Source organism: Pelodiscus sinensis, chromosome 4, assembly GCF_049634645.1.
Source record: "Pelodiscus sinensis isolate JC-2024 chromosome 4, ASM4963464v1, whole genome shotgun sequence".
Classification (NCBI taxonomy): Eukaryota; Metazoa; Chordata; order Testudines; family Trionychidae; genus Pelodiscus; species Pelodiscus sinensis.
Window position 1 is genome coordinate 73,155,196 of NC_134714.1, and position 12,101 is coordinate 73,167,296.

Here is a 12,101-nt window from a genome sequence, read left to right on the forward strand (position 1 = left end):
CACAAGAAAATTACCTACTGAATCACTAATACAATTGTCTGTAGCACTTAGGATTTCCTGAGACTTGATAGTATACATGGCCTGGAGTTCATCATGTAGCTGGGAACTAGAAGGACTAAGAGAAGTCATTTGCTGCCATCAAAGGTTGGTGTGCCTTTTGGCAGGTTGGTGGCATCAGTGCCTGTAACCAGTATCACCAACCAAACCAAAGTTAGAGGAAGGGAAAGTATAGAAGTGTACCAGCTGTATGAACGTTCTATTAATGTTTCAGAAAAGGTCTAATTTCAAAGGCCTTTATAATACATCTATTTTTCGACATAATTTGAAATACTTGAAAGATTAATGTCCCAGCCAGTTTCCTATTTGTCTGTCAATTTCTGTATTTAGTGCTTGAATTGAGGGGGAGAAGCTGGAATTGGCAAGAGAAAAGAGAACTGGTAAACTCTTTTACACAATGAAGTACAATATCTTTGAGACACCGAGGGATGGATGATGTTAAGGGACATTGTCTCCTTTTCCATTCTATGTACACAGAAGATAGGACAGTATGATGCATTCTCTGTAATGAACATTGAGCATTATATCCTTAGTTTTAGCCACGTTGTCCAGATGACACATCAAAGCCTAATCAGCTGTGCAAAGTGATCTCCACTGCAATCTCACGTTAGTGGTCAGATCTGACAAAGGAGCTAAATTATCCCCTTCGTCCACTGCATTCTGTATGTGCTACAGAAAAGCAGCAAATTCTTTCTGCCTACATTCTACAAATATACACAACAGTATAGAAGAGCATATCAGATAAAGAAATGAAAATATTGGGTACACTGGACAGAATCTAATAATGCTTTTCAGACAGCCACAATGGGATAAAGGTTTAAATGCGAACTGTCAGATCACTTGGGCCCTCACAATTTCAGGCATCTGAGTAAGAATTATCCTCAGATTTTAAAATCACTTTATTATTCACAGTTACAATACTTGTTTTATCCATCAATGTAATTGAGAATTAAATAAAATAAAAACCATAGTAGTCATTCTTTCTGAGTTATCTTAAAATATTTTTGCTTTGGTGTTTCAGACATATAAACGCAATCACATATTAATTAACAAAAGTTTATTGATTCTACGAAAGCTCTGTCATTATAGAAAAAGATCTATCACGATGCTGAGGACCACAAGAGAACAATGGGAAAACCCATGTTTGCATATCTACCCTAAAAAGAAACATAGGATTGGGGGAGAAGTAGTTGTTTGAAGGAAAACACCAATGGGGACAAGAAAATCAAGCATCAGATAGTAAATTCCAAAATTCAACAGTTAAAACTAAGTTCAGTAGTAAAAACTAAGCACATGTGACTGTGCCACTTTTAACTTTCTATATTTTCATACAGACGCCCTTTGCTTATTATGCTGGAACAGATTGTATCATCAAAATATTACCCTTACATTTATCATACTAAAGGAAGTGCTCATTAGTGAATTGTAACTGCATTGGGTTGGAATCAAGCTGCTGTTTAACACAATTTGGGACAGGATGTACTGGAGGATAGATTATCTAGTAGAAACTGCGGGGAAATTTAAAGAGGCAGAAAGCAACTACCTATCTGGAATTGTGAATTTGGCCACCTATCTGGGATTGAGACCCCCATTCTTAAGAAATGTGTCAAGCATCAGTTCGTTTCTCTGCAGTCATTCCACCACCTTGAATATTTCTAGGGAAATAGTTCACTCTGTATTTTGTTGGTAACATTCTTACCTAGAGAGCATGCCCAGAGGAGTAACATTAAGTGATCCCATCAGCATTGCCAGGGCCATCCCTGGGGCCTCTCGTTCTATTACTTCTTTAGTGGCCTGTAATCAAAGATTAAACAGCAGACTGAGTGAAAACAACAAAAAGAAATGGAAAGGAAATGTGAAACTAGCTAAAGTTTGTATAAGAACATTCCCCCTTTTTAAAAATGTGATCAGCATGAAAGTTTCAGCTGTGAATGTTGCAAACTCATAGCAGACATTCAGCTTTCCTGAGGTCTTCCCCTCTTGCAACATAGAAGATGCCCATGACAGGATTCTGAAACTCAGCCCCTAAAAATATTTTCTTGCATGTGTAAAGAAAACAAACATAACATGGAAAATATAAAATCACTGTTAGGTTTAGTGTAACAAATTGTTAAGAAAATACTGAAAGCCTTGTGCTCTGGGACTTTTCTGTCTGCAGGGACTACAAAGTGTCACTGCATGAATAACGAGAATTTCCTCCATCAGGAATTAAACAGCATTTGGCAACTAAGCAAGAAGAAGAATTGTAAATGCCCCATCATTTTCATCATGTGAATTTTCCTGTTGCCTTTTTTTCCTCTTAGGGGAATAGGAGGGGAAAATATAAAGCAATCTGAGCAGCAGCAAGGGAAAGAACCTGCTAAATGAAGCCCATGCAGTAGACAAACAGGAAAAATAGTGAAAATGAAAATGTTAATGGCCAGGGAATGACAAAGAGCTGCAGCCTTCTCTATCTATTACATCAGCAAAGTGGTGGTTCCAAACAAGCCACTGGCCTTTGTTTACAGAAAGCCCATATATGCATTAGGAGGCCAGTGGTACAGTTATAAAATTTTCACAGTTTTTCCCATGGGTATGAAGTTATTTAAGGGATGTGCATACTATTCTGCTGCCACTTCATAACACAGGATTTGTCAAACAGAATTAGATGTATCAATTCTATCGCTAACATCTAGTACTGGCCAATACCCAACACTTCTAAGGAAAATTAAACTCCTTTCTCCCATTCTTTATAATGCACTTGATCAGTGGACCCCAACGCGGTGCCTGCGGGCGCCATGGCACCAATCGGGGCATTTATGTGCGCTCACCGAAACATCTGGGCTGCCCCCCCCAGCGCGCGGCACATGCGTGATGCTGGCCCCGGGCGCAGGGGCGGCTCCTGCCCCAGGCGCACGGCACATGCGTTCTGCCAGCCCCGGGCTCAGGGCATGTGGGCGGCCCCTACCCCCGGCGCGCAACACGTGCGCAGTGCTGGCGCAGGGCACGTGGGCGGCCTCTGCCCCGGGCACACGGTACATGCTTGGTGCCAGCCCAGGGAATGTGGGCTGCCCCTCCCCCAGGCACGCGTCACATGTGTGGTGCCGGCCCGGGCTCAGGGCGCGTGGGTGGCCCCTACCCCCGGCGTGCAGCACATGCATGGTGCCGGCCCTGGGCTCAGGGCACGTAGGTGGCCCCCACTCCTGGGTGTATGGCGCGTGCGTGATCCCACCCCTAGAAGCACGGCGCGTGAGTGGCCCCGCCCCCGGACGCCCAGCAGCCACAAAAGGTTGGGGACCACTGCACTTGATCAATACTGAAAATGTTAGATGTGGGGGATAAAAACCTCCTGAACCTTGCAGAGACCAGTTTATGTGCTGAATCATGATAAAAGACTGCCCTTTTCTTAAACCATAAATAACTATGAATGTTACCAACTTTCATAAAATGATCAAACACTTTTTAAAAAATTCAATCAAACTTCTTTGTGAAGTGATCAGTAGAAGAAACAAAGAAGCAAGAAACTCCTTGTTTATACGGTCATTGTCAATATGCTAAATATTCTTTGCATAATATTTTGCAGTTCGACACATTGAAAGAGTTAAGAAAAAAATAATATGTAAAGGATTGTATGGAACTAATCTATTACATATATTCAGCATGTTTAATTCAGTATGTTCTTTGGGGTCTGCTACTTCTAAGTCTCAGTGTGCCAACCATTGTGGTATTTGGTATTAATTTTTAAGCCCTGCTCTTGGAATCATATGATTTTATGAGCATTTCATTTAAAAAAGTTATTTTAGTTTTCACGGTTCCAGATGAAACATAGGGAAACACAAGTTCTACTGCATTGTGTCTAACCCTTGAGCAGCTGTGTAAAAGGGTTGTGAAATAACTACTGCAACTACAATCTCTTCTGCAAGTCAAAAAATACAGATTCAAATTCTTACAATTACAGGAACTAGATTTTATATACAGAGTTCACCAGTTCTAAAAAGAAAACAGGAAATGGAGAGAACATTACTGATATTAGCATTTTGTACATCTCAACAAAAGATCTCAAAGCACTTTGAAAACATTAATTATTCCTGTCTCATATTACCCACAGAGATAAGCATATCCCCCATTTTACATATAGGAAAAATGAACACAGACAAGTTAAGTGACTTGCCTAAAGTCACAAAGTGAACCAGCGGCAGATCCAGGAATCAAATCTCTCTAAATCCCATAAGAGAATACATTACAGGGCACATCAATAAAAAATTAATGCACCTACTATATATTTCTTAAGCTTTCTAAATAGGCATTGACACTAGCAACATCTTCTAGAGATAAATATTATACCAACAAACATAAGATATAACCACAAAGAAAATACTCCAATCTTTCATCAAAACACAAACTTGTATGTCCACTCCTGGAAACTAGACGCTTAGGCTTATGCTAAATCAAAAAATCTGAATACAGTACATTTCCCTTCAGCTCATGCATATAGTGAATGTTGTACAATGTCTGCCATCTTTCCTTCAGAAACAGAAAAGGCAGAAAAATGAAGCTTCGTGTCTTCATTGCTGCAAAAAGGAAATGAGAAGACAGAAGCTGAAAACCGAAACAAAGCTCAGATCTCTATGCTGAACAAGATGTTCTACCAAAAAAATATAATTTTAAATCAAATCAAGTATCAATCAAACACTGAAAATCTGAAAGATTTGGTGTGTTTTACAATATAGAAGAAATATACATTACAGGTATTGATGTTACAAGTTACTGAAAGTACAGCGTGGTAAAATGAAGAAAGTAGGCACTCTACTGACGTGTGTACAAGAGTATATAAAAACCACATATGCTCATATTTAATTATGTGTACACGTGCCTTTTAACTTCAGATAATAAATATTTTCTAAGCTTGAAAATTAGTTATAAAGAAAATTTATATATTGAGATTCCTTTTCTTTGCCCTTCAGCAGAGTGACACTTGGAAGATATCATTAGTTAGTGTTCTAAAGAGACTTCAAAGACTGTGCAAGATACAAAAGAGCATCGCAAACAATGACCTTGAAGTCCAGGAAGTCCTTCAGTGAAATTCAAGCACATTCTTTAATGTCATAAGAAAAATTATTTTGACAAAAGTTACTGCTAGCAGGCAAATTGAATATTAAATATGCAGTGTCTCTACACAATGGCAAAATCAGAAAGGGAAAAAGTCCAGATAAACAATCTGACCCCTTGTACAAGCCACTAAAAATACCACAATCTACTATTATAGGCAGGGTGCAAAAGGCTGGCAGTGGCCAGAGCCAGGGACCCTTTAAATTGCTACTGGAGCCCAGGTTGATGCAGGCCAAGCAGCACTGAAGGGCTGGCTGGGGGAGGCTAGACCCCACAGCCCCTTCCTTCAGCAACCTAGAGTTGCCCTCCCTATATATTGTCCAGGCACCTGACAATTCTGTCAGCAGCCTTGATTACAGGCATATTTCTGCTAACAGAAGAACACTGCCTGTTCTCACAATATAGCTAAATGGATTTAATGAAAATGGCTGCTACTAACTAACATTCCTTGCAGTGCCATCTGCTGTTTCAGCCACTTGAGACTCCACCCTTGGGATGTCTTTAAATAATGCACTGTACAAATCAGTGAGCAAGAACTGCAATTTTCCAAGACTGAGATATGTGCAAGTCAAGTAGTTATACATGACTCAAATAATGATCTGCGATTGTCACAGATGAACACAAAATAGTCTGCAAACAATATGCTGTTATTTTCAACTGGTTATTTTTATTACAGAGCTTTTATCCACCTTTCCTAAACCCTCTTCTGTGGACTAGGACAGGAGGAATGTCAATATAATATTTGCATCTGTGTCCACCACAGGAGCTGTCAGGCAGATACAGTTACTCTCCTGCATACAAATAATTAACAAAATAATATGACTCTGCATCTTGATATTGCACCACTACTCTTGGAGGCGCAGTGAGGCAGTAGAAGTCCGCTTGATAAATTGCTTTACATAATTTTCATTATGATGCCCTGAAAAGATCAGTAACCAAATATTAGTTCTAATGAAGCCCATCTTCTATTTTACATCACAATTTACATTTTCTCATTTTAACCTGACAGGACTGAAGAGCACTACTTTTGGAATAATCCGCAGGAGGAAGAACACAAAGATACTAATTTTTCTAGTGTAAGTGTATCCGTAGTACAGCAACATCCAGAAAAAATGCAGTGGCACGGGCTCTAAGCTACTAACGTAGATGAACCTGAGTATTTTTTACAATGTCAGAATTGCCAACCAACTACCATAGTTTTATTGTGTCTTTCAATATTTACTTTTTTGAAATTTTAGTATAATATATTCTCATGACTGCAGGCATGAAATTCAGAACGCTAATGTCTCTTATTACTTTCATTGGAGCTGAGCCTCAGCCAAGGCTGTTTCTTTAGTTCTCTATCCATGGAAGTGAGCATGCTTCTTATGTTCACAGGGGGGCTTCTGGAGTTGCCACAGTGCCACGGACACTCACTGGAAGACGGAGGAGCGGGTGAGGTGCTCACCTGAGGAGACAGGTGCAGCTTCAGCAGATCTGCTGGTCTCAGTTCTGATTGTGCAGGTGGGCACATAACCTCCTCCATCAGACATTTACAGAGGTGAAGTTCTCCAGCATCACAAGTCCAACCAAGGCAGGAACATGTGGCAGATGGACCAGCAGGAGACAATGCGGACAATGTAGAGACAATAATGGTGCTTGTCACTCAGGGTATGTCTACACTGCATTCCTCTTTCGAGAGAGGAATGCAAATGCAGCCGAGCGAAATTGTAAATGAAGCGCGGATTTGAATTTCCCGAGCTTCATTTAGATAATTGCAGGCAGCAATGAGATTTAAGGGTTATTTCAATAGAAGGGTTTTTTCTTGAAATAACTACTTCTAAATGGGGTTTTTTAATCTCGAAATAGGGTAGTTTGAAAAAGCGGCCGGCCGCGATTATGCAAATGAAGATGGGAAATTCAAATCTGCACTTCATTTGCAATTTCACTTGGCTGCATTTGCATTCCTATCTAGAAAGAGGAATGCAGTGTAGACATACGCTCACAGAAAAGCTCACAGGTTTTGAAGCTGGCTTGTCAGGGCATATTGTCCTGGAGTTCAGGAACGAGAGGTGGATCTCACTATTAGGGGAAGAAGTCCTCGGGAGGAGTCTCACTAAGAATGCAGGAAAGCCAACTATACACACAACTAAAACACAAGTAAACTATATACAATAAATAGGAACAGGTGAGTTCTCTTAGCAAGCTAAGAACTCTGAGAAACAGGGGTTCTGTCTCTAACCATGCAGCAGTAAGAAGGAACTGGAGCAGCGTTGATTTGCATAGCCTTGGACACAATATGATGCACGACATACATGTGGATCAATGGGCATTACTACAAACAGTTCCAGCTCCAGTACACATCTATGGTTGGGATCCATATGGGAATCATCACTTGAAGAAAAATTGAAAGGAAACAATGTAATGTGGGCTTTAGGGAGGATTGTGACCTATCTTAAATTTTACAAAACAGTTCCAAAATTGTAGTGACTGTCACATCCCATGAGGCTGTTAACCAGGAATGTTAAAGTTCCAATTTTGAGTGACAGAAGCCTCACAGGGATTTAGACCCTGATAGGCCAGCATAAAGCTGGCAGAAGGCCTGCGATGAGCTTGAATTAAGGAATATATAGGGGGCAAACCTTGAGTGTTTGAGACAGGAGGCTCTGGATAGCTTCACTTGCAGACAGGTCTAACTGCAGTACCTGCCACTGACTGAAAACATTTGAGGAGTTGAGTTTGTTCATTCCCGGCTTTCATGTAATAACAACAGTGGCATTTCCCTGGGGAGGACAGTGGCAGGATGAGGGAATAAAAAGGAATGCAGAATAGCATAGGGACTTCATTCACAGAGCTAGCAAACTGAGGCCTTCAGTAGCATTACATCTTTACTTCTTTTTAAAGTTTTGAAAATCGCTGTCAAAAACAAAAGTTAGTAAATTTGCATAAAATGTTCATAACAGGATGCAAGTCTCCTTAATTTTTTCCCCTGAAATATGACAATGCTAGGTCCACAGGAGAAATAGTGGGAAGACAGGCAAATGCAGGATGTAGGCAGGACACAGAAAAGGGGGTGCTTGCATACTAATATGTAGGATTCAGAGGGGAGAAGGATTGTCAGAGTAATACGGAGTGCAGGGAGGGAAGCTTAGTTATTGCAGTGGAATATGGGGGTTGCAGATGAAGAGGGATCGGACTGTAAGAAACAGGAAGTCTGAAGAGATGCATAGGACTAGAGAATAGCAGACAGGAAACATAAGGACTAAGATACTGTAAAGGGAAAAGGATGGAAAACGTGAATGGAGTGGGTGGAACTGGGAGAGAATTAGGACACTGATAGGGGAGGAAGGAATAGACACAGATAAAATGGTAGTTTCTTCTACCCCAGGCACGAGGAGTGGCCAGTAATGTTTATTTCAGAAAACTGGTTTATTTCATTAATGGGTTCCTTGGAAAAGATAGTTTTTTCTAAACTTCTTTTTTATAAGTAAAAAAGCTTAATAGCAAACAAATGTTTCTGTCAAACTTGAGGTTCCTTTTGTTTGAACAGGGTAATATACTGTCCAACTGATCTGTTTTTAGGAATCTTTGATGTAGCTGTGGTTGCTTAGATGGCTTACTACCAAATCACTTCACAGGGCTCTCCACTGCTTCCTTCCTTTCTTGTCTTCCATGTAAACGGGAGAGCAGATTCCCTGAGCTGTAGAAGAACTCATGGGAGCTTCTGTGGCAAGCATTGACTGCAAACTCATTTAATCAAAAGGCCAAAGATTCCTCTCTATACTTATATATGGTCAGCTTAGCCAGTATTAGAAACAGGCCTCTGTACTTAGCTGGTGGTTCTCTTTAGGCACCGTGGGCATCTGGCAGGGTGAGGGCAGGAGGGCAAAGACTTCACTCGCTCCCCTGCCCCGGGGGCAGGGTAGTGTGCAAAGTCTCCTCCTGCTGCAAGGGCGCACAGCACCTAGAGTGAACTGCCAGATGTTTTGAACGGCTGGCAGATCTCTTTAGGCACTGCACACCTCTGGTAGGGCAGGGGCCAAAGATTTCACGCACTCTCCCGCCCCCAAGGCCAATCAGGGTGTATGGCTGGGGGAGCACACAAAGTCCCCACCCCTTCTGCCAGAGGCCCTGCCCCTTCCAGGGAGGTCCACAACTACTTCTGGAATTCATGAAGTGTCTCCCCCTTCAAAAATTATTGTCCATCCCACAGCTAGAGCTAGGAGACAGTCATGTAGCAGTATTAAGAGTCTCTTAGTTTCAGTTCAGCTCACTGTGAATTCGAATTATACTATTCCTTTGCATGATCACATACTAGGTTCTCTACATGGCTTGTCAGCAGCAGGGTTTAAACCCAGAAGCTTTAAAACAGCACATAACTCATCCACTTGCACAACAGCTGTAATTTAGTGGAAATAAGCTACTATCTGCTATATGTCTAAGTCCATGTAGAGAGTCAGTAACACCCACTTGGTATTGGGTTACATTGCTATTTAGGATAAAGCTCTGAGCTGGTGAGATTCAAGATTCCTGGATTCTCTTTTTGGTTCTGGAAGCTGAATGAAGTCTATGGACAGCCTATTCTACATAGGTGCTGGAAATAGGGGGTTGAGGCATGGTAGCCTCTCTGGCTTGAAGTAGTTTCTCTCATATACCAGGGTTTACAGTGTGGGTATGTCTATATTTCATTCCTCTTCGGAGAGAGGAATGCAAATGCAGACACCCGAAATTGCAAATGAAGCGCAGATTTGAATTTCTCGTACTTCATTTGCATAATTGTGGACTGCCGCTTTTCCGGAATAGCACTATTTCAAGGGGGAAAAAAGGGGTTATTTCGAGACAAAACCCTTCCTTCGAAATAACCCTAACTCCTTTTGAGGAGTAAAGGTTACTCAAAAGGAGTAAGGGTTATTTCGAAGGAAGGGTTTTGTCTCGAAATAACCCCCTTTTTTCCCCTTGAAATAGTGCTATTCCGGATAAGCTAAACTATGCTAATTAACAGGGTCCCAAGGACAATGGCTCTCAGAGAGGCCAATACACACCTGAGGAATGCATCTGGAAACAGGCAAAACCAGGCAGGGCAAAATGGCTGACATGTAAAACAGAGATAGGTCACTCGACCATGTGACCTGCTCCAGCTTGGAAGGTATGAGGGATGGATATAAAGTGCCATGAGGTGAAGTCCATCTTGTCTTAAATTCTGCTATTCCTTAGTTTGAATTACCGTTTCACTGCCACGTATAGCCGCAGGCAGTTACTTCGGGCTAGTGGAATTTCAAAATGGCGACCGGACAGGAACATGCAAATAAAGCCCGGGATATTTAAATCCTGGGCTTCATTTGCAGTTTTGAATGCCTACATTAGCCTCCCTAGTTCGAACTAGGGGGCTAGTGTAGACATACCCTTTGTGATCAGAATGAGTCTGAAATCATTTTCAAGCTGAGAGTAGCAGATAGATGCAATTTGGAGGGGTTTCTGAAATGTTCATCTTTGCTACTATCCCAGTATAATACAGCAGTCTTGAATTTTAACATTTTCACCTGCATGAACTGCAGTTACCTCAGCTGAAAGGCCTGGATGAATCGCTTTGATTATTACAGAGAGAACCTTGTTCTTTCATATGTCAAAAGCAGAAATTTCAGTTCCAGTGCAGTAAGAAAGAAGATGATCTCAGGGAACTGAGAATTGGAGATCTAAATTTTAGTGTCCTAGTACTTTTAGTTTGTTGGACTGAGAAATACCAAGTAAAATAGAATTAAGAATAAGTTGTACAATGTAATTTGAAGAAGACAGGTCTGGGAAAACATTAGAACATGTTACAGAAATTCATTGTATTTTAACTAGGTTATTTAAACTTTAGTTAAAAAAATCAGAAAATGGAAAAGCTAACTGTATTTTGGGAAACAGTCAAAGTCAGTCAACCGACCTAAGAACTCTCACCTTCTTCCTGCAATCTAATCAAAGGCTTCTCAACAATGAAAAGATCTTTTCCCCCTCTATTCTGCTCCATATAGAACATGTATTACATCTCTATTATTCTTCCAATCTAGTACACGTCAAAAAAGTCTATTATTCTGTGTTTTAAAGGACGAAAAATAAATCTGCTAATTACGTTGTCTAAAGCCAACAATTATCATCTACCTACAATCAGATCATGAAAGGAGACCTGTTCCTTTTCCCTCTCTTCTTTTTTATCTATGTTTGTATGTTTCTGTTTTACTAGGGAAACTGACTTCATTAAACTTGCAGTTTTATAAATAAGCTGAAAACAATTTGGCTGTAACTACATTAACATTTTCATCAATTAAAAAAAATTAAGAAACAAATGTGTTTTTACCATTTGATATTCTTGCACACTTGGGGCCTAAATTCGCTTTAGTTGCCAAAATACTTTGAGGATCTGGGCTTAGATCAATAAAATAGAAAGGTGCAAAATTATGTTTACTTACTTAGACTTTAGGGCCTAAGGCTGAAAAAGAACCTAAGTCATAGCACTGGTTGTTGGTTGCAAAATAATGTCTAAATAGCCCATAAACCAAGATGAGCTCCTGGCCACTGGAGTTTTGAGGAAGAAAAGAAACATACCTGGTCATATTTTATCTCAACCCTTCAAATGGACAGTTAAAGAGAACCAGCAAGAGAAGGTAAAGCTGTACACATTCTCCTCTGTGCTTCACCTGTTCCTCATAGGTTCCCATGTAGTGGGCCACCTGGCAGTCTGTGTCTCGGAAGAGCAACCACTTTTGGGACCTCTCCTTTTTCCTAGGTCCCACAAGAGAAGAGAAGCAGAAGAGACCTGCCACAAAATGGATGCCTACTGTATAATCACTATAGTGCAGGGCTGGGCAAAATATGGTCCAGGGGCCGGATCCAGCCCACCAAACCACTGGATCCAGCCAATGGACCACCCTGCCAGGACCCTCAGGCACACAGCTGCTGCAGGTTTAAAGCTCAATCTGCATGTCTCTCTGCTTTGC

At 40.9% G+C, this 12,101-nt stretch overlaps 1 protein-coding gene across 18 annotated transcripts in view; it reads right to left on the reverse strand.

The window, feature by feature from the left end:
- Positions 1–12,101, reverse strand: part of GPHN (gephyrin) — a 535,888-nt gene that overhangs the window by 254,509 nt on the left and 269,278 nt on the right. For 17 of the 18 annotated variants that reach the window (XM_075927415.1, XM_075927413.1, XM_075927409.1 and 14 more), the window contains one exon: positions 1,757–1,851. The exons of the other annotated variant lie outside the window; for it this stretch is intronic. In XM_075927415.1, coding sequence (XP_075783530.1) covers positions 1,757–1,851 — 95 coding nt within the window. The remainder of the gene's footprint in view (positions 1–1,756; positions 1,852–12,101) is intronic. 18 annotated transcript variants of the gene reach the window in all.